This window comes from Furipterus horrens, unplaced genomic scaffold (genome assembly GCF_987537825.1).
Source record: "Furipterus horrens unplaced genomic scaffold, mFurHor1.1.pri manual_scaffold_7, whole genome shotgun sequence".
Lineage (NCBI taxonomy): Eukaryota > Metazoa > Chordata > Mammalia > Chiroptera > Furipteridae > Furipterus > Furipterus horrens.
Window position 1 is genome coordinate 5238518 of NW_028327177.1, and position 22375 is coordinate 5260892.

Here is a 22375-nt window from a genome sequence, read left to right on the forward strand (position 1 = left end):
ATTTCTTAAAAATGATAATCCTGTATCAGCATGACTTGGGCTCCAAGTCCAGGAAAACTCAGTCCAGTGTGGTTTTCCAGTAAGAAAATCTGGTATCTTACCTGAGGATTAGTCCAGAGACAGGGCAGGCCCCACCTCTCAGTGGTCTGATTCCCTCTCTCTGCTCTACCAGCCACAGTGGGCTTTGCCCTAGAGCTGGCCCCTCCTGATTGCAAGATGCCTGTGAGTATCAACAGGGATCACACTTCCTTCTTTTTATGACATTCAACCAAAAAAAGAGAAAGGAAGCTCCCATGCATGAAATGGAGATGTTCCCCATTCATCCGGTTGGGAGCACTTGGCGTGCATGCCCTCTCCTGCGTCCCGCGGTTGCCAGGAGGTTGCCATGGGTGTATTGCCTCAAGCCAGAGACCCTGAGCCATCCCCAGCAAGGGATGTGGGATTGCCATGTGCTGGCCCAGTTTAGCTGAGCTTAAGCCCTGGAGGTGGGGCTGCGTAGCCACGTGAACAGAACTGGCTGCCCTTAGCAAGGGCAGAGGAGACATGGGTGTTGCAGAGCCAACCAGCAACACCTGGAGTCCAGGCATAGATTGGAAAACCCAGTGTGGTTTCGATAACCATAATCATTCTTAGATTCTCTTTATTGTCTTCACAATGGATTATGTAAAAATGTCTTTTATCTTGAAGGTTAATTACATTATTTCTGTGTTTCAGAAAATGTTAGCAAACTCAAGAAACTTGAATATTTGAATTTAGCTTTAAACAACATTGAAAAAATTGAAAATCTGGAAGGTAAGAATTTTCTTCTTCTTTTGCGAGTGAAAATTGAGATTCAAATTTTGACATAAAGAGCATTGCTTAAACAATGTATTCTCCCATGTTGTGGGTTTTCTTGTCGACTTTCTTGATGGTGTCCTTGGGAGCACGATTATGGCTTTATTGAGGTATAACTGACATACAAAAGCCTGCACATACTTAATGCCTACGACCCGATGAGTTTGGACACAGGCACACGCACGTGAAACCGTCACCGCCGTCAGAGGTTACAGACACGCCCGTCGCCTCTGTTTTGTCTGCTCTCCCCTCAAAATTCTTTTAAATATGTTTCAGCCGCACTGGGCCAACCCCCGACCACTTCTAACTCGCCTTCTCTGTTCTCCATCCTGGAAGGTTTCCTGCGTTGCTCTGCAGGCTTCTCTTCCGTGCCGGCGTTTTTCCTCTGTGCCCGGTAACACCTGGTGCCTGCTCATCGTGGCGCAGGACTCTGGTGCTTGGGTGGCGGGTGTGGGCTGGGGCTTCCCCAGCCCCCCTGCCCCCCCCCCGGGGGGGCTGGGCGCATGCGGTGGGCGGCGTGCGGAGCCGGCAGAGTGTGGGGGCCCGAGCGCAGCGGGCGAGCCGCTCTGCCCACCCCGCTCCCCACCGCCAAGACCTGAAATGGGAAGGATTTTCTTTAGGTTACGGTAGATTGTAGCCGATTCGCCTCCTAGTGGACACATCGATATTTCAGCGATTGTCAAAGTTAAGCATCCACAAAGCCGTAAGTCCTCATCATGCATTTTGAATCTTCACCGGCAAAGCCCAGTGAGTGTATCATCCCCGTCAAAGCCCCCAAGCCCACGTCAGTGCGGGAGTTGGGATGATTTTTCCGTGTTAGAAACGGAGTCCTTGCTCCCTCCCAGCTACGTCCCTACAGCCCATTACCCTGGCCTCACACGCACGCATGGCGTGACAACACGTACTCAGTATCCGTGTTTCGTGACAGTAAAATACCAGCCTAAGATGTCAGAGGAACCATGGAAACTCCCACTCTCAGCTGGCATGCCCACCACGGCCCGTTATTTTTAAGAAAGGGTCTGAGAGGACAGGGAAAAGTCTGTGTTTGCCGTGTGTTTTGGTCATCGACCACGAGAGGGCAGCATCGCCACTATTGTCTTTGGGCTTTGGGAGCCCAGGCCCAGCTCGGGTCGGTTTCCTGGGTGGTGCTTCCTTGTGGGGCTCCACCTGCTCTGATGAGGCTTCACTGGTTGGAGTGTACGACGGTGGGATGGGTGTCTTAGCTGCCGGCAAGAGCAGGGAGTGGGTACACACTCAGCCCACCTACTTGAGTAAATCGCAACAGACTTTTCAACGTCAGTTGTATTTTTGTTTAGCTGGATGGCAAAAAATAGCTAGTTCCCTTTTTTCTTGTTCCCTGTTGTGCAATCCGGGGGGGGGGGGGGATCAAGTACCTTCTTTTTCCTGCCCTCCTGCTCGCCCACCCTAACCTAGGAGAGCTGGGCTCCTCCTAGTGTGAGCCCCCCCTGCCCCCCGCCCCTTGGGAAGGCAGTGCTGCTGATTTCAATGACCTTCAGACCCCATGGGTCACTGAGCCGGACTTGCACAGGCGGGGAGTGGGGTCCATTTGGAGCGGGGAGTGCCTAGCTCCGAAGAGGAGGCTTTCTCAAGCCTGGCCAGTTCAGCAAGAGTTGTTCTTTACGGTGGCAAATGCGGTTTAATTTCTAATGTGCAGGCTGAGTCGCAGAAATCTTAAGAATTCATCACTCTGAAAAACAGGAACATTTGGAGGGTCCTGCATCTACAGCATTACAGCAAAATCCAAAAATATATGCATTTTTGAACTTGTTGGAGTCTTTCAAATGTCAGGCTTTTCTTATATGAAAGAAGAACATAGTTGAAATGGCTCCCAGAATCTGTCAAAGCAAAACTAGGAAATACCCGGTAACCTGAATCTTAAGTTAGATCACCCCAAATATATCTTTCACGTTTTATAAAATCCATCTCACATTTTTTCCAACATAAAACTCTGTTTCCAGACATAGAAACATAAACTTAATTATATTTATATACACACGTAGTTTCATATTCATTCTTTATATAGTGGTTGAGTCCACGTTTTTATAATTTAGCCACTGAATTACCAAGTATATTGATGCGTTTTTAATACTTTTTATTGTTCGGTGCTTGAAGTGTTTTTAATTATGTTTGCTATTGTGAACAGAACTGTTCCCAACAGCTTTGTACAAATGATCTGTTCTCAGTTAATACATCCAAACGAACTTCTGGATCCATGGGAAAGACATTTAAAAGCCCATTTTATGTAGTCAGATGGAATGCTGAAAAGTGTAATTGTTGTCTTGTAGACTTAACAGTATTTTTAAAAAATTTGTCTCCCTTGTTGCCAGTTTAACATGTTGCGTTCGGATGGCGAGAATTCTCGTCATTTGATCGCATAATTTTAAACAATTAAATAAGGTTATTTAGACATTCAGCAGTAATTTTTCATTTGCTTTTTTAAATTAATTAAGGATAATAGTAGCTTAATTGTTAATTTTGTGAAGTCATTTCATTAATATTAGCCATAGAACCATATTTAAATCTTAAAAACCTGCTGGAACAGAGGATTCAAAAGAATTTAAATACCCCGGTCCACAGCGTGTTAATAGAAATAACAGTTTTATTGTCCTTTTTCGTAGAAATGATTGTTTCTGAACATGTGAAGTGAGGCATTTCCTTCACCCGTGTAGTAGAATCTAGAATATATGTGTTTATTTGTCCTTGCACATTTTGGATATTCATCTCTTTAATGATTCATATGTCTACTACAGTAATGCAGCACATGGTTTAGAAAGCCAAAGTGCGCTCTGTGCTTTTAGTTTGCCCTCGTACCCCCAAGTCCTGCTCCCAGAGGCGGCCCCTTCAGCTCCCCCCCGTTGGGCGACATGTTTGCACAGTGTGCTTGTGAGGGCTTTGTCTGCTCTGCCCCCAGAGCCGCATTGTGGGCACCGTCCGCTGTCCTCCAGTGTGTGAGGTGCAGACTTTGATTCCCCCACCCAACCCCCAAGGCTCTCTGTCCCCTTCTACCGCCCTGCTTGTGTTTCTGTATCACACAACGGGGTCTCCTAACAAGATAGGAGATGCGGACCCATGAACGGTGACTGGTGTTCCGCATGAGCAGTGTGTTGGGCGGAGGGCTGAGCCACAGCTGGCCACGGGGGGCCTGTCTTCCCCCTGCACCTCCCTCCATGCAGCCTGGCTCTCCCGGGCCTTGCTGTGAATCGCAGACAAGCCTGTGCCGGGCCCACCTGTCCGATGGGTGTGACTACAACGGCCGGTACCTACAGAGCCCACATTGTATCCCTTGTGGGTGCACCTGCAGGGGTGCCTTTCTCAAGCCTTTAGCTGGAGAATTTTAAAGTGATGATCGTGGTGACAATGATATGTTGGTAATAAGCAGCTCCCATGGGCAAAGAGACCTCCCAGGGTACCGGTTCGAAGAGTCTTTTCTGCTGGGCAGACTGGATTCCATGCCCGGTTCCCCCTCTTGGAGCTGTGTGGGCTTTGTTACGTTCTTAGCTCTTTGCCTTGCAGTTCCAGTTGTCTGTTGCGGTGAAAAAAGCTGACCCCAAGCTTTCAGCCTTAAAGGAACTGCCCTTCACCTCCACCACCTCCGCTGGGGTTTTGGGGGTCAGGCATTCAGGAGGTGTTTGGTTGGGAGACTCCTCTCTGGTCTTACTATCAGCTGGGGGGCAGCTGTTGTTAGAGGGTCTATTCCAAGATGGCTTATTAACCACTCTGAGCCGGGACACCCCTTCTGGGTAGGCCCCCAGTGACTGTGCTCTTACCCTGCTCAGCCTCTGGCGCCCTGCATGAGGCTGTCCCCCCATGCAGGTGCCTTCTTCACCTCGTTTACACTCCTACTTCCCGCGCCAGGCAGCTTCCTGTGTGGATGGCCCCGCGTGGCTCAAGCTCGGACACCTCGCTTTTGGTGATCGCCCCGCGTGGATTCCCTCCTTCCCTGCTCGGTCTTGAGCAGTGGCGAGCGGGAGAAATTATGGAGAGTTCAGTCCTGGACATGTTGAATGCGATGTGTCTCACAGGCGCTTGAAAATAGTACAATACTCAGTCGGAAGGTCAGATGTTGGGGTTATCGCTTGGGAGGGCGCTGAGTATTTTACACAAGTCCTGTTATCTTCACGACCCCCCTGCACCGGGCACCAATGCTGCTCTAACTCTGCAGAAGAGAAAGTCGAGGCCTGTAACTTTTCCAAGTTCGCACAGCAGGGACGTGACAGAGACAGGACTTGGCAAGCTGTGCAGCCGGTCAGTGGACTTCAAATACGGCAGCGGCTACTTCCGTGATGTGCTGTCGCGCGCATGTCATCACCCATGCGATTCTTCCCTGGCTTGCCTTTCTCCCCGCAGGATGTGAGGGGCTGACGAAACTTGACCTGACTGTGAATTTCGTGGGCCAGCTGAGCAGCGTCAGGAGCCTGCAGCATAATATCCACCTGAAGGAGCTCTTCCTGGTGGGCAACCCCTGTGCAGACTTTGACGGCTACAGGCCGTTCGTGGTGGCCACCCTGCAACAATTGAAGGTATGTTTGTGTCGACGATGCCGGGATCTCAGAAAAAAGGAAAACCGGCACCGACAGGAATTCCTGCTGTAGTCACAGCGTGTTGCTCCAGAGAATGAAATATTGCAGAAACTAAAGAGACCAATTCTTTGACTTATCGACCTTGATAAAATTGTCTTCATTGCTTTCATAAATCTCTGAAAAAGTAAATTGTGTGCTTTTCTCCCGCATGCAGAACACACAGAGCTTAATTTAGCTACTCTTTGATAAGTTCAAATAGTTGTTAGGAAGAGCATTCATCTTCGCTACTAGCTTGGGGGCTTTAAGGGGGCTCCAGTGACGGAAACTCCTGCGTTCTTATAACTTGTATCGTTCTTATTTGATTATCGCTTTCTGTTAAGTGGTTCCCGATGTTGGCGGTTCTCAATCAGCTGTAGGAATTGGAAGGCTTGGATGGTGTTAGCTGCGCCCCCAGAGCTTCTGATGCGTTGGTCTATTCCACACCTGAGAGCGCGTTTCTAGCGGCGCTCAGGTGACGCTGACCTGGCTGACCCAGCGACCTTGTTGGAGAGCCGGTACTCTCTGTGTTCCTCCCCTACGCTCCATCTCCCCTGATCTGCTGTTCTGGAACTAGGAAAAAGCATACGATTTCTAGAGAAATCATACACCCGAGCGTGTGGAAGAAGTAATGCTGCTTTTCGGGCAAGGCAGGAGTCCCCGCCCCGGCGTGGCCCCGCGTGGCTGCACAGGGAGGGCTCTGGCCCACCGGCTCTCTGGGGGGGGCATGTCCTTCCGTTCTCCGAGGACGGTTGGTGTTAGATGGCTGTGTTCTGTGTGCCCGAGGCTTCTGGGTTAATGGGACACATTTCTTCTCACGTGACATTTCTTTGATTAAGAGCACGAGGGACTCAGGTCATGGAATCCAGAATGTAGGTTTAGAATAAATGAGAAATGGGGCGAAACAGAATCCGGTTGATCGTCATTGTACGATGACTTCCTGAAAGACGAACTGACGAGGACCGGAATGTCACGGGCACGGGTCCGGTGGCGCCGCTCTGTGAGCCATTTCCGGGGAAGGTGCGGGCCGCCCGGCCAAGCCCGCGTCGCTGCTGCGCGCTCCGGCTGGAGGTCTGTGCGCGCCATCAGCCGGGCGGCTGGAGCGCAGGCCAGGCTGTCCCGGGCGCTTTGGGCACAACCTCCCTGCCCCCCCCCGGGACCCCAGCAGGGAGATGGCCAGGGCATTCGGAGAGGAGGAGGGCAGAGCTTGGCGCGCTGGCAGCCCGTGTTTAAGCCACACACCTGGCAGGTGGCTCAGGTGGGATTCGAACCTAAAAGGGCACTGTTCACACTACATCCATTCTCACTGCTTTCCTTTGGGTTGATGCACAGGCTTCAGAGCACGTCATTCCTCTCACAAAGCCTGCTCTGACTCACCTGCTACGCCAGGCAATGGCCTCTCGTGGGAAAACAACACTCATAAATGTATTTACTAGTGTTTAAAAGTAGGCCGATCGACTTTAGAATCTTAATCGCCATTTATTTCATTGAAAGCTGTGATGTACTTGAAAGGAATCGTCTAAGCAGATGTATTATTTTCCTAGGGCTTCTGTAACAAAGTACCAGAGACTGGGTGGCTCACACACCAGAAATCTATTGTCTCCTAGTTCTGGGGGCTACAAGTTCAAGTTCAGCATGCCAGCAGGGTTGGTCCCCCCTGAGGGCTGTGAGGGACCATCAGCCCCACGCCTCTCTCCTAACTGCTGGGCGGTTGCAGGCAACCTTTGGCACTCCTTGGCTGGCAGAAGGAGCGCCTCCATCTCCACGTGGCGGTCTCCTTGGGTCTCTGTGTTTTCCCACGCATCCTTGTTATAAGGACACTAGTCATATTGGTTTAGCGGCCCACCCCGCTCCAGGATAACCTCATCTTAACTAACGCATCTGCATTGACTTTATTTCCAGACAAGGCCACATTCTGAAGTATTGGGGTTAGGACTTCAACTCTCTTCGGGGGAGACACAATTTAACTCATAACAACAAAGTGGTTATTTAGACGGACACACGGAAGAGGTGTGAGGAGATTCAGCCTTTTCTAAGTCTCCTCTTCCGAGTGGCTGAGCCAGTCCAGGCAGCAAGTAGACACAGTAACGTAGTCGGAGAAGTCTGGTAGCAGGCAGAGCCGGGCCTGGCTCGTGTCTCCACTGACTATGAGTGGCATACCTCATTTTTCTAACCTGCAATGGAATGATCATTCCTACTTTAAGAGTTCTGGGAGGTTGTTTTTTTCTTAATTAATTAATTTTTATAACAATAAAAAATAATAAATCCTCCCTCTCAGACTTAAGACCCTTTATAATCTTATAAAGGACAGTGGGCAAAGGTCTCGAGCTCCTCTAGCTGCTTCAAGCTGGACATGATCGTCATCCTACCCACCCTTGGGTCCAGAAATCCCTAATAAGAGTGGGGGTGCAGAGGGGAGGGTGGCCTTCCCACATGGGGAAGGATTGTGCAGACTCCAGGTCAGTTGGCTGTCCCCGGACAATGGCGTGCTCAGTTTAACAGGCTGGCATCCTTGTTGTATTCCAGCCACTTGGTTCAGCCACACCGTTGAGTCTCAGCAGGCAGCGCTGCAGACAGGATTAAGTGAGGCCTAGACGTACAGACAGTCACTCAGGTAATGAGATCCTAGGCTTATGCCCTCTGGTTCTATTTTGCTTGTTCGTTTGTATTGTTCATTAGTCTCCTGTATTAGGTGATATCTTATGGTATTTTTCTTTTGTTGCCTGGCTTGTTTCGCTAAGCATAATTCTCTCTAGTTCCATCCATATTGTTGCAAATGGCAGGAGTTCCTTCTTTCTTTCTGCTACATAGTACTTCATTGTGTAAAAGTACCACAGTTTTTTGATCCACTCATCTACAGATGGGCACTTAGGCTGTTTCTAGCACTTAGCTATTGTAAACAGGGCTGCTATGAACATAGGGGTGCATAGGTTCTTTTGAATTGGTGTTTCAGGATTCTTAGGGTATAATCCCAGCAATGGAATCACTGGGTCAAAAGGCAGCTCCATTTTTAGTTTTTTGAGGAAATTCCATACTGTTTTCCACAGTGGCTGCACCAGTCTGCACTCCCACTGACAGTGCAGTAGGGTTCCCGTTTCTCCACATCCTCGCCAGCACTTGTTTGTTGATTTGTTGATGATGGCCATTCTGACTGGTGTGAGGTGGTATCTCATTGTGGTTTTAATTTGCATCTCTCTGATGGCTAGTGATGTTGAGCATTCTTTCATATGCCTTTGGGCCCTCTGTATGTCCTCTTTGAGAAGTGTCTGTTCAGGTCCTTTCCCCATTTTTTAATTGGGTCATTTGTCTTCTTGATGTTGAGTCGTATAAGTTCTTTATATGTTTTGGAGATCAGTCCCTTGTCTGAGTTGTCATTGGCAAATATATTTTCCCATACAGTTGGGTCCCTTTTCATCTTGCTGACATTTTCTTTTGCTGAGCAGAAACTATTTAGTTGGATGTAGTCCCATTTGTTTATTTTTTCTTCTATTTCCCTTGCCTTAGGAGATGTATCAGTGAAAATATTGTTACGTGGGATATCTGAAATTTTCCTGCCTGTGTTTTCCTCTAGGACTTTTATGGCATCACTACTTACATTTAAGTCTTTGATCCATCTTGAGTTTATTCTCGTGTGTGGTGTAAGTTGGTGGTCTAGTTTCATTTTTTTGCACGTCCCTGTTCAGTTCTCCCAACACCATTTGTTGAAGAGGCTCTTCTCACTCCATTTTATGTTCCTTCCGCCTTTGTCAGATATTAGTTGACCATATAGACCTGGGTTTATTTCTGGGAGGCTTTTGATTAATCTTAATTTCTTTTTCTCTTTGCCACAGCACGTGTTCAGTGATTATCAGTAAGCACGGACACTCTACCTCTGTGTTTTGAGAATCCTAAATGAAGACCAAGAAATGCGTATTAAAATGTACAGCTTAAAACTTAATCTCTCGGTTCATTAGGCTGTCTAGACTCAGGCGTGATTTTGGCTTGAAGGAAACTTGGGCCAGTTTCAAAGACTGCCTAACAGAAGTCGTCCAATAAATTGAGATCCAGTAAGAAGACCCCTAGGACAGGTGCTGACAGACATGTGGCACAGTTCCAAATTTGTTACTAGTTTCTAATATGAGCTGTTCTGTTTCCTGTCTGTAGAGTGATGGGGGTTCATTTATCACAATCTTTTAGAAATAAGAGGTCTAAATTAAATCAATATTTACTTAACCCAAAGTATAAGGAAAAACACACACACACACACACACACACACATATTTTAAGAAGTAAATCCTTAAATCCTTGTGTTCCAAATACAGGTGAGAAAATAGCACCTTGCTTCCCAATATTTGTCAAAATTCCAATGGAAGAAATTATATATATTCAGAATTTTCCAAACTGTTTAGATCTTAACTCGTGGTTAAATTAGGTTAGTTAAAGAAAACTGGGGGGCGGGGGGTGAGCGGCTGAGCGCTTGGGCCATAATTACCCCTTTAGGAGTAGGTTTAGACATCTGGACTTGGCCATTACGGCCTCGTCTCTCCCCGAAGGATGCTGGGAGAGGCGGCTCTATGAAGCCCACTACCCTGTGGACAATGCACGGGATCTCTCCACATCGCCACGATGAAGCTCTACTTCAGAAATGTATTTTAGAAGTGAATACTAAGGGAAAGCTGGAAACGAGTATGTTTTCTCCTGAAAGACAACAAAAGTCACGTGTAACTGATCACGTCCCATTTTGCTTTGGCCACCAGGAAGCTCAGAGCCAAATCTGCAGCCCACCTACAGCATCTCTATTAGCCCTGTGACCAGAAGCATAGTTTAAATTATTTGTCCCCCATCTCAACATTATAAATTTGACTTACAATGTAACTGATCCTGATAATGTTTTAAGTTTATATATTTTTCAATCTGTGTGTGCTTTTTCCTTTTGTATTAATTTTGTATTGCTGGGGTAAAGAAGTATAACAAACGTCGTGGCTTCAAACAACTCAGATTTATACTCTCACAGTTCTAGGTGGCAGAAGCCTAAAACAGAGGCGCTGGCAGGGTTGCGTTCTTCTGCAGGCTGCGGGGGAAATTGTTTCACTGCATATGTCAGCTTCTGCAGGGGGCCTGCATTTTTGAGATCGCAGACCCTTCCTTCTTCTTCAAGGCCAGCAGGGTAGCACCTTCAGATCTCTCCCTAACTCTGACCTTGGCACTTCAGCCTTCTTCCTTCACCCAGAGGACCCTGGGGATCACACGGGGCCCACCCAGATAATCTGGATAATCTCCCCATCTCAGAACTCTTAATTTAATCACATCTGCAAAGGCCCTTTTGACATGTAAAGTAATAGTTATGAGATAGAACCTGTCTGTTTTGGGGGAGGATAGGGCACTTTTCAGCCTGCCACACCGTTCTGAGTGCCTCCCCTCTTTCTGTACCATGAGACTGATTAAATAAATAGGTATCTTTAAATTGGTAGCTTTGAAACCGCAGATTTTAGGTTGACGTTTTATTTGAATATTTCAACTTGGAAAATCACTATAAAAATACCAGTGTAAACAGTGACCATATTAATTAATAGTACACCCTGTGTCTCTCGGAAGAGGTAGAATATGAGCTCACATGCATTAGAGCTCAGTTTTGTGTAACAGACAATACAAGGCCCTTTCTTGTCGAGAGCATTTGGGAAGGCTCATTGTCATATGTTAGAGCTATGGTTTGACTTGGGGGCATTGAAATCCCTGATATAGTGAATAGCTGCATAATTAATACACTGGTATTCTGAGAGCTTCTCATTGATAATCGGTTTCAACACAGAAGACCTACTTATTGCTACCAGTAGAGAGTTTATAAATCGTGTTGATTGTATAGAATAACCACCGACTTAGATCAGAGTTTCTAGTGCTTCCCCATATCACCATGGGACACTATTTGTTATTTCTAAGTTTAAAATATCGCGCTCAAAGTCAACTGGGGATGGAGTCAAGCTGCAGCTCTTGAGTAATAACCCCGTACTGGTTTGTTTTCTGCCCCAGTGGTTGGACGGGAAAGAAATAGAGCGTTCTGAACGGATTCAGGCGTTACAGAACTTCCCGGTCATTGAACAACAAATCAGAGAGCAGGAGAGAGATTATTGCCTCAGACGAGCCAAAGACAAGGAAGAGGCTCAGAGGAAACTTCGAGAAGGACCTGAACTCGAAGAGGAGGCACAGCGCCCGGGCCCTGGCGGACGCCGGCACGCAGACATCAGCGCCCCCCTGTATGTAAATGATGAGTGTTCACTTATTTTAAAAGCAGCCAACCACATTCTCTCCCGAGGTGTTCACAGTGTACTTACATTGCAGATGATTACTGTGAAGAACATGATGGGAAGTCGGGGTGAAGGCTAGAAGCATCCCATTGTTAATGACAATCCCATGAGACTTCCTTCCCTTCGAAAATAGAGCCTTTCCAAACTAACAATTTAAATTTGCATCTAAACTTCTCCTCAGACAGAATCTGTCTAAAAGATGCACAATGGAGATAAATTAACAGGTGTGTTAGGCTTTGTTTTCTAGAGTAAGGATGTTTCAGATAAGTTAACTGCGAATCATATTATAGATTGCATACCTATGATTGCATCATAAAATGTTCTGTTTTGTGAATTACATAATGAATACATTTCTAATGAGATTAATAAGCCTTCAATCAGTCTTTTTTACAAACATGAATTATTTGTTCTTGTTCAAGTGATTTGCAACTATCGTCAGTTGATTTGATCCCATACAGTAAAAGCTTTAAATATTTTGATAACAGACTCTCTTAAACTTGAGAGAATAATGATTATAAAATTTTCAGACATACAGAAATGTTTTAAAAAAATAGGCAGCTATAGTTCCACTATCCAGACTTAATAAATGTCAATGGTTGGCCTGTTTGATTTGGGTCTCTTTTAAAATAAATAATATCACTGACGGAGCAGAAGCCCATGGAGTGTTCCTCCCGTCCACTGTTATGTCTGCCCCCTGCAGTTAGTACACACTTCATGTATGTTGTTCCCACCCCTGTTCTTAATGTATTTACTGTGTAATTATGCCTCCTTACGCAAGAGTAGTTTGGTGTGTGTTTTCTTAGCATGAGTCATTGGCTTTCCATTCAACATTGTGTTTTTGGGGTTTATGCATGTGAAGACGCGGAAGACTAGTTCATTCGTTCCAACTGTGGAATGACATCCCACTGGGTGAATAAGTCACGGTGCACCCCAAAGGGGTATGGAGGGCACCTAACAGCTGGTGGCACACCAGCCCGACACTCGGAGGTTGCACCGGGTCCGACAATGTGCGCGGTCCAACCCGTGGTCGCCTGCTGAAGACCAGCCCGGGCACGGCCGTCCTTCTTCGGTGGCCCTTAGGTCGTCCTCCCTCTGTCATTTCTCCAGGCAGTGCTGCAAACTTCTCCTTGCACAGGCGTGAAGGTTCCTCTAGGGACTTCGGTGGTGACATTGCCACATCGTCAAGGATGAGCATGGTCCATGGTCCATGAGACGGCTCCATGGGACCTCCTTCACAGGGTCTTAATTCCCATACCTTTATGCTCAATCTTGGTGTTTGGGGAGGAGATATTCTAATTCTGAATTCTTCTTACATTTTTCCTCTTCTCTAGAAGTTTAGGATCTGCTATTCAAATTCCCCCAAATCCCAGTGTAATTTTGATTGAAATGACATTTAATTTATACTTTAATTAGGGGAAAGTCAACATCTTTGTGGCATTGGTTCTTTTAGTGCTGAACTTTTTAGAATAGCTCTCTGTCTATTTAGACCTTTTGGGTCCTTCAGTGAAGTTTTATGATTTTCTCTATGAAGGTCTCACACCATATTTTATTAGATTTATTTCTAAGTATCTTGTATAATGGAATTTATAAAGTAAAATTGTAATTGGTTCTTGCTGGTGTATAAAGAGACAAGTGATTTTTGTATGCTGATATTGTGTTAATCCTGCTGAACTTTTTAAAAAGGTGCAGTGGTTTGTAGATCATATGGTCTTGTCTCGGTAGAGAAACTTTTTTTTTTTTTTTTTTAAAGCAACTTAAATTTTTTTCTAATCTTTCTCTCTCTCTGCTCTCTATATATTTTAAAGATTTTAATTTATTTTTAGAGAGAACAGAAGGGAGGGAGAAAGAGAGGGAGAGAAAAACATCAATGTGCAAGAGAAATGTTGATCATTTGCCTCTCACAAGTCCCCAACCAGGGATCTGGCCTGCAATTTAGGTGTGCGCCCTGACTGGGAATTGAACCAGTGACCTTTCAGTTCTCAGGCTGGTGATCAATCCACTGAGCTGCCCCAGCCAGGGCTGCTCTATATTTTCTTTATGGCGCTCATTAAGCTTTCAGAATGGGGTGGAATAGTAGCAGTAAGAGGGGTGTCAGTACCTGTTTTTTGATCTTAAGAATGCTTCCAAAGTTTATCATTAAATATGATGTTTGCTGTGGGGTTTTGGCAGAGTTAGGTAAGTTTCCTTTTATTCCAAACTGATGAAGAGCTTGTATTATTGCAGAGTCTGGGTTTTATTAAGTGCCTTTTTCTGCATCTATTGAGATAACCATGTCTTTCTGTTAATGTTTTGAATCATATTAATAGGTTTTCCAATATTAAACCATCCTTGAATTTCTAAAATAAACTCACCGTGTCCCTGATATATTTCTAATGCACTGCAGCATTCATTTTGCTAATGTTTCCAATACTATGTTCACGAGTGTGATTATGCTATACTATCCCTTTTTCATTGGATTTTCCCTGCTGTTCTGCATCGAAGTTGTCATAGGCACATACATTGTGTTGGGTAGGACTGCTTTCTCTTCTTGGTTTATAAAAGTTTACAGAAGCGTAAAGTGATTCCCTCTGTACATGTTAGTAGCAGCATCCGGTTGGGTTGCTTCCAGGCGCCTGCTTGCTTCCCGCACGGGACTGGCACAAGGGCTTACTCTTTGCCATACATGGTGCTAAAGGGTTCCTGTGGGTTTTTTCAGTGGCCGTCATCGGGCAACAGAGCATATATTCTAGGGCAAGGAGAGGGGAGAGGGGCTGCTCCCATGTTCCCTCTTGTGATGCTGCCATTTTCCCTCGGCTGGAACACAAACTCCTAAAAGTAGTGTCTCCATCTGTCTCAAATGGGGTGGCATCTCTGGTTCCTGACACACAGAAGATGCGCCATAAATATTTCGTGAGTCCGTGTTGAATAGACATTGAATATCTCATGAAATACCCATCTGATGCCACGTAGAGACGTCGTTTAATTTGCTGACAATCCACACACATGAAGAAAAAGGAAAACACAGCGCTCTTGCCCTATAAAGCTACAAACCCGAGTTAGCCATGAAAAATAGAGGAGTAGGCAGAGGGGATGCCACGGAGGATCTCACATGCCCCACTCGGGAATTTTGCAGCTGGAGAACCTGAAAATAATATGACCTAATTTTTTCTGTTAGAAAGATGCTCCGGGAGCAGCGTGGAGGGCAGGATGGAGGGGTGCAACATCAGAGAGGGGGTGATCGCTAAGGCTCAGGAGCCCCTTGGTTTGTCTGACTGTCAGAGCCTCTGGCAAAAGTATTGTAAAGCACAGATTCCTGGGCCTCACCCCCACTCTACTGAATCGGGCTCTTTTGTGGGAGCCCAGGAATTGGTACTTGTTATAAAGCTCCCCATGACTCCCATCAGCCTGGGATGTGAGCCCCGTGCCAGATGCGGGGGGCCACCCGGGGTAAGCCCCAGTGTAGACACATTCGGTTGGGGCAAGAGGGTAATGCAGGGGAAGTGTATGAGATGTTTAAGGGGCGGCACGAAGGACAGAGCTCACACGCCCGTCTCACGCGCGCGATGCCTTTTGGTTCGTTCCCAGCCCGCCGGCAGCAGAGAGCGGAGCCCAGGCCCCTGAGGCACAGCAAGGGGGGCGTGACAAAGAGAAGTCCGAGGACAGCGAAGATGACCTGCAATTCTGGACTAAACCCTCGTTGTTTACCCCTGAGTCTCGATTGGAAACCCTTAGACACATGGAAAAACAACGAAAAGACCAAGAAAAGTTAAGGTATTGTGTTTTTTTCCCGTCATTGAGGGTAAGCGAACACTTTTATGGACCGTATTTTTATGGCTGCACATTATGTTACTCATGATCTGTGTTTGGCCTTTGTCAGCCATCCTATGTAAGCTTTGCTTTGTATTTATTTTTTATTTTGGGGGGAGGGGTGGGGGGAGGGGAAGGGGGAAGGGGTGGAGGCTCTCGGTCACCCAGAAGGGTTCATGGGATTTGCCTCCTCTAAGCTTTGGGTTTTTTTAAAGTTCAGCTTTTTGTTGAACTGTATCCACTAACATTGATTAATATCAAATGACCATTAGAATATCACAAATGAGTGGCATTTCAGGTAAGGTTTTGTCGATATGTCTTTAGTTTTGTGACCGCTCCAAACGTGTCAAGTAATAGCAGGGCCTGGGTTACAGATGCTAGTTACGGTGGCACCAGGAAAAAGACCGCTTTGTGGGGTGAAGGAGTTCCTTTCAATTTGCGAAATCAGTAATTCGAAGTTAGTTTCATTAGGCGCTGTGGTTTTTCTCCTTGTACAGCACTCTTGGACATTGAGCAGTAGGCTTTCACAGTCAGATTATTGAGATATCATTTGTTAGCGGCCACGATGCTTAAGCTATTATTTTCTGAGCCGCGCTACTAAAGACGGGCTCCGCATCATTCCATTTCATGTTGCTGCTGAAGTCTGCAGTGTGAAATGTGTCACTTAGGGGAGCACTTAAAGTTCATGAGCCCGGGAATGCGGTCAGTTAGCTCGGAAACACAGCGAGAAACCAAAGAGGTGGCAAAGCGGTTAGAAATCTCCGCTGCTTCCATAAACGTCTTCTTCATTAATTAGAGACAGGGAAGTGCAAAGAGGAGAATCGAACTCGGTCTAAAATACTTGTTTATAAAATCTGGTGATTTGCACACTGAGAGGACACTCAGTGCTTTGCGAAGAACACTCGATCATGTCAGAGGATGAGGGTTCCCGTCGCGACCTGGCCCCTTCCTCCGTGGGACATTGGCACGTGCCTCGCCGCGCCTCTCCTGTTCCCTCATCCGTTAACCAGGGACTCGCGCACCTGCCTGACCTAACCCTCTATTGTTAAGAGCATCAGAGGGGCCAATAAACCTAAAAGTGCTTTGTGGGCTCAAGAACCATTTGAAGTGGAAACTCTACGTGGTTATTTAATAAGTCCTGTATTTCTGACGTATATGCATCAACATGTATAAGACGACAGATATGAATTACGTTTCAGCGCGCCTGAAAGCAGAACTTTTTCTTTCCCTGACCGCCTGCAGAAAACGTGGCTGACGTGAACGAAAGCCCAGTCGCTCTGTGCAGGGCGCGCTATTCCACCCGAAGCAGCGGGTTCCCAAGATGTTGGCCCTTCGGGGTGCCTCTTCATTGCCCTGGCCCGCGGAGAATAATGTAGTTCATGGGAACATCACCGTATTGGACCTGCGGGCCCAGTTTAAGAGGCAGAAAAGTTTGAATAAATCTATATTTTAAAATAAACTTAACTGACATAAAATCAATACCCAAAGAACAACAGAGAATATAGTCAATAATATTATAATAGCCATGTATAGTGCCAGGTGGGTACTACAAATATTGGGGGGGAACACTTTGTAAAACATATGACTGCCTAACTCCTATCCCGTGTACCCGAATCTAATATAAAATAACTTTGGAATATAAACTATAGTTGAAAACTAAAATTTAGAAAAAGAATAACAGAAATCCAAGGCAAAGATTGGCTTACACTTTCATCATCTAAACAAATTTATCCATCTGATCTTCTAAATACATGCCTATTTTAGTTTTTATATATTTTTAGTAATGTTTTAAATGCATAGAATGTACGTTGTACATTTTTTCATGTTATCGTGAATCTTTTCCTCTTTGCTCCATTTCTTCCCCTCCTGTCCTTACTCCTTCAACACAATGAGTGCTACAGGCTTGGGTCAGTCCCACCAGAACTTTCTCTGGCCTCTATTGTATGAATTATTTCTGCAAGTGTAAGATTTCAGGCTCTTTCTTAAAAAATACAAATGGATTTCTATTTTATACATCTGTTCTCCCTGACTATATCATTAGGTCTTTCCTATTGCCTTTTAGATCAGTAGGTTAACAGCAAGCATATTTTTAGTCGCTGCAAAACACCTCATAGCAGGACTGTCCCACAACTGACCGAGTCTGTCCTCTCCTGGTGGGCATCTGGGACAGTGCCTGGGTTTTGCCACTACAGATAGTGCTGGGATTAGACATCCTTTTACATTGGCCCTTATAGACTGGTCTTTTTATTTCTATGAAATGGGTTCTACTTGGGATTTTAAAAATTGTAATTTTAGCTAAAGTAGAAGCTGTATACACAATTGGAGAATTGACAGTGATCCGGGTAAATCGCGCATAAAATAGACTTATTTAAATATTAATAGATATTTCATGAAAAGAGCCCCCCATTAAATTGTCTTGGTCACATTTCTGCTTTACAGACACAGATACAACCATACAGACTCCTGGCTTCACTGTCAACTTCCAGCATAGAATGGACTTCATGAGAGTAAATTGTTGACATTTTCACAAATATCTGATTCAGGTTTTATAAACTGTTTCTCAAAAAAGATCATTTACTCGTTTGTTGATGTTGTTCTTTAGTTTCCTATATTAGGTGATATCATATGGTATTTTTCTTTCTTTGCCTGGCTTATTTCACTCAGCCTAAATGGGACAACTGTAATTGAAAAACCAAAAAATAAAATTAAAAAATATATATATCATTTACTTTTCTATTATTTTTGTTTGTTTTTCCCTCTGCCTTCTGTTCTTTGTTCCCACCGACCCCCAATCTTCAGTGAGAAAAAGAAGAAAGTGAAAGCGCCCAGGACTTTGATCACGGAAGACGGGAGAGCCCTGAACGTGAATGAACCCAAGTAGGTGTGGCTGCAGAGACTCGAAGCAGCTGAGTCTGTGATCTTGGTCATTACGACTACAGGTTTGCTCTGCAGAGGACATTCCTGACCTCCTGACCTCTCCTCACAAGCTCCAGGACTAATACAAATGATGTTTGTGCACATTTGAAAGCAAAACATTCGTTATGTTTTCACATGCATAATGTCATACTTCATTTTCTTGGCACCCAGAAAACGATCTTGACATACAGACATCCTCATTATTCATGCATGCCCTGAAACTTTGAACCATCTACAACTCCATGCCTGAACATCGCCAGTGCACTATTGTTGTGTGTATTAATTTTTAAAACCCTGCCATGAACAAACTGGCTGAGAATATTGACACATCTCCTTTCCTTCTACTTTATACCCTGAAACACATCCTCAGAGCATTCGAGAGCTAAGGAAAAAATAGATATAAATATCTCCATGAAGTTAATGAGAGAGGAACAAGTATTCAAATTGGAAATTCTCAAGTATCATAATATATGATCTACCCTATCTGGCTGTCTTAAAATTCAAAACAAGAAACCTGGCTATTAAGGCCTTCTGTTACCAAAATACAGACCAAAAGCCTGTGGTCCAAATCTTGTTCACTTCATGTCATTGCTCCAAACCTATTTGCTTTCATCATTGGTTTGCTGGCCATTACCATGATAAAGGTGCCACCCTGAGCAATTGCCAGGCATTACTCCTTTCTTCTTTATAGCAGTCGTGTGCGACAGGTTGTGTTTCTTCCCATGGATCCCAAACCTGAGCCTGAGAGAGGTGAAAACTTGCCCAAGGTCACATAGCTCACAGGTGGTCTGTCTGACTTGCTCATGCTAACCCAATTCTAGTGATGTCCGTGATTAAGGTTATAGCCCCGCCCCCCAACACACACACACACACACACACACACACACACACACACACACACTTCCTTCATCCAGCAGGCATGAATGTGGCACAAGGCATGACACCGGGCACTGGCGATGCAGCAGTGAACATGACAGGTTTCTTCCTTCATGGAGATTAAAGGTCAACTCTAATGGGGCGTAGGAGACCCCCGGAGCTCTCTGTGCCCCTCCCGAGACCACCATTTGTCCCACCACACTGACCACTTTACCTGCCCCTACAACTAATACTATTTAGGGGGATTCTATGAAGCCCCGATTACCTATCACTTCTACCACCTCCTTCTGTCATGCTGTGGTTATCCTTCCCAACCCTCCTGGGTCATCTGTCATCGTCCCAAATCTTATTCCCACATGACTCTTACACCTTCTAATCCAACTCATTCTCTTTTCCCTCCCAGACCCCCATCCACTGTGCCCTCCGGAACTGATGCTTTGTCAACAAAACTTGGACAATTACAATAGCTTATTAAGTCAGTTCTGTGGTTCCTCTCTGGGCCACCTATAATCTCTTCTACTCAGTTGAATAAAGGAGGAAGGGAGGGAAGGACACACATCAACTCTATTTAGGAAAATTCCTGGAAAGTGCCACATAACACTTCCATCCACATAACTAAATCACATGACCTCATCTAGCTGCAAGGGAGGCTGAAAAATGTAATCTTCATTCTGCAGAGCCATGTTCCTCGTTAATATCAGAGGTCCTAGTCCTAGTGAGAAAAGGGGGCAGATAGTGGGGAATGACAGCAATCTCCGGAATAGAAAACATCTCTGAAATTACCATTCAAGTGATGTATGAAGGGAGAGTTTATGTTCACTGGCTGGAGAATTGGGGAGTAGCAATCAAGGCAAGGGGCCAGCACATAGAACATCTCCTGAGATGAGATAGAAAAACGCATTTTGAGCACCGGACATCCTGCACAGCCAGACCATTAGAATCCAGGAGAGGGACTGCCACAGCAGACAGGCTGCCGAAAGCCAGATCTGTGGCTAGCACGACCTTTCCCTAAATGACTTACCTTATATTCTTGAATGTTGTTGGGTTATGCATTTTACAGAATAATGTGATAAGTGAAGTGCTCAAAATAAAATTGACCATAAGTATTTCTGAAATCATAATTCTGAACCGTATGGGGGTTACGTTTCAGAATCAGCCTCAGTTAGTTGAAAGACCTAGGCCTTTAAAATCCCGCCTCTCCAGACTCCTGTGGCCTTTTCCCAGCCACAGCAGCTCCTCGGAGCCTCTGTTTCTTCACTTATAAAATGCAGATGAGAAACAGTGGGCAGTGTTTCAGCATTTCCCAAGGTGATGGGAAGGTCAGCAAGGAAAGGAGCAGAGAAAAGACGGCAAGGAGAAAGGAGGTGGGACCATTTAAAACTTAAGGAATAGAATGTTGGACAAAGGGAGAGAAATACAGCATTTAATTCTCCATACGTATTTGCAGGGTTTTACTTTGCTCCCAGCGACTCCAATAAAATGGAAAAGAAAACGTTAACCACCAGATGTCTCTGTCTCTGCACCAATGCTAGTTTTTTTTTTTTTTTTTTTTTTTGTATGGAATTTACCTTAGGATTCTCACAGTTAAGCAACGTAAACAAATAATTTAGGGACAGGTTATAGATTTCTGTTGAACTTTTTAAATTAACATAGACATTTCATTATTATTCAGCTACCAAAATGTTTGTTTTTGGAAATTATTCTATAATTATTATTACATTTACTTTTGATGACGGGATGAAGCTGTCTATAAAATATTGTTAAAGACAAAACCTTTTTCTTTGTGTGTTTGTTTTGTTTTGTTGTCCCCAAATGGATTATTCCTTAGACTTGACTTCTCTTTGAAAGATGACGAAAAACGTAACCAGATCATCCTGGACCTGGCTGTGTATAGGTAAAGACATTTTATTATGCATTTATGTAATGGCGCGGCTGTCTGTTTTTATTCTCAGTTGCAATCCCTTGAGTTGTGAAACGTTTTGAAATGAGATGTTGGTTTGATATAAAACACTGCCTGCACCTCTCCCGGCACTTCTTCCTACTCCTCTCCCTCTCCCCAGTGCTTTTTCATTTCTGCCTGAAAAGCTGTACATTTCCTTGTATTTTTAAAAGTTGTGGTCAAGGCAAGAACTTTGTTTTGCTCGTTCATTCCTCCCTCCTTGTATCTTCAGCACCTCAAACAGTGCCTGGCCCCTGGAAGGCACTCAGTAAGTACAGGGAGGGATGGACGGACGGATGGACGGGTGGATCCTGATGTTAGGAGTCAAGGAACATTTATGTGGATGAGTAATAACAAGGGCTGTTTCACTTGCTCTATTTTATTTACTCCTTCATAACCCAGTGAAGCAGGAGGGATTACTGCCCTGGAATTACCCGGGCGGGGGGGGGGGGTGTAAACTTCCAGAAGAGGAGTCTTGTCAAAGTAAACACAGTAATTAGAGAAGCGAGCACAGGAATCCCCAGGCCTAGTTCCAACTTTGTTTTTCTTTAACCGTGGTAAAACACATACATTAAAATTGACCATTTCAAGTGTATAACTCAGTGACATATAATACATTTACAATGTTGTGCTGCCACTACTACTATCTACTTCCGGGAAGTTTCCATCACCCCGAAAGGAAGCCCCATGCCCATTAAGCAGTCACTCCCCATCCCCCCTTTCCATGACAACCCCTAATCTGCTTTCTGTCTCTACAGCTTTGCCTATTCCAGATATTTCATATGCTCTGAACCACATGTGACCTTTCTGTCTGACTTCTTTCACTTAGTGTTATGTCTTTTGAATTCATTTAGGTTGTAGTGTCTGTCAGAATTCCCTCCCTTTTCATGGCTGAATAATATTCCACTGCGTGGATATACCACTTTCAGCCACTCACTCACCGATTGATGGGCATTTGGGTGATTTCCACCCCTGGCTGTTGTGAATAGAGGCTAGCTCTTAGCATGGTCCCTTCCTTCGCACCCCAGCTGCCTCTCCCACATGTCTGTCAAGTCTTCTGTCCATCCCCCAACCCTGTGCTGCCCACACCAGCTCTTCTCCACTGGATCCCTGTCCTCTGTTCCTCCAGCTCCCCAAGCTGCTCTCTTGGTTGTTTTTCCAGTTAA

General features: G+C 45.3%; 1 protein-coding gene across 1 annotated transcript in view; it reads left to right on the forward strand.

Moving 5' to 3' along the window:
- Nucleotides 1-22375, forward strand: part of DNAAF11 (dynein axonemal assembly factor 11) — a 56681-nt gene that overhangs the window by 9836 nt on the left and 24470 nt on the right. The window contains exons 3-8 of the mRNA XM_090282727.1: nucleotides 715-792; nucleotides 5203-5375; nucleotides 11418-11641; nucleotides 15257-15442; nucleotides 18278-18355; nucleotides 21099-21164. Coding sequence (XP_090138853.1) covers nucleotides 715-792; nucleotides 5203-5375; nucleotides 11418-11641; nucleotides 15257-15442; nucleotides 18278-18355; nucleotides 21099-21164 — 805 coding nt within the window. The remainder of the gene's footprint in view (nucleotides 1-714; nucleotides 793-5202; nucleotides 5376-11417; nucleotides 11642-15256; nucleotides 15443-18277; nucleotides 18356-21098; nucleotides 21165-22375) is intronic.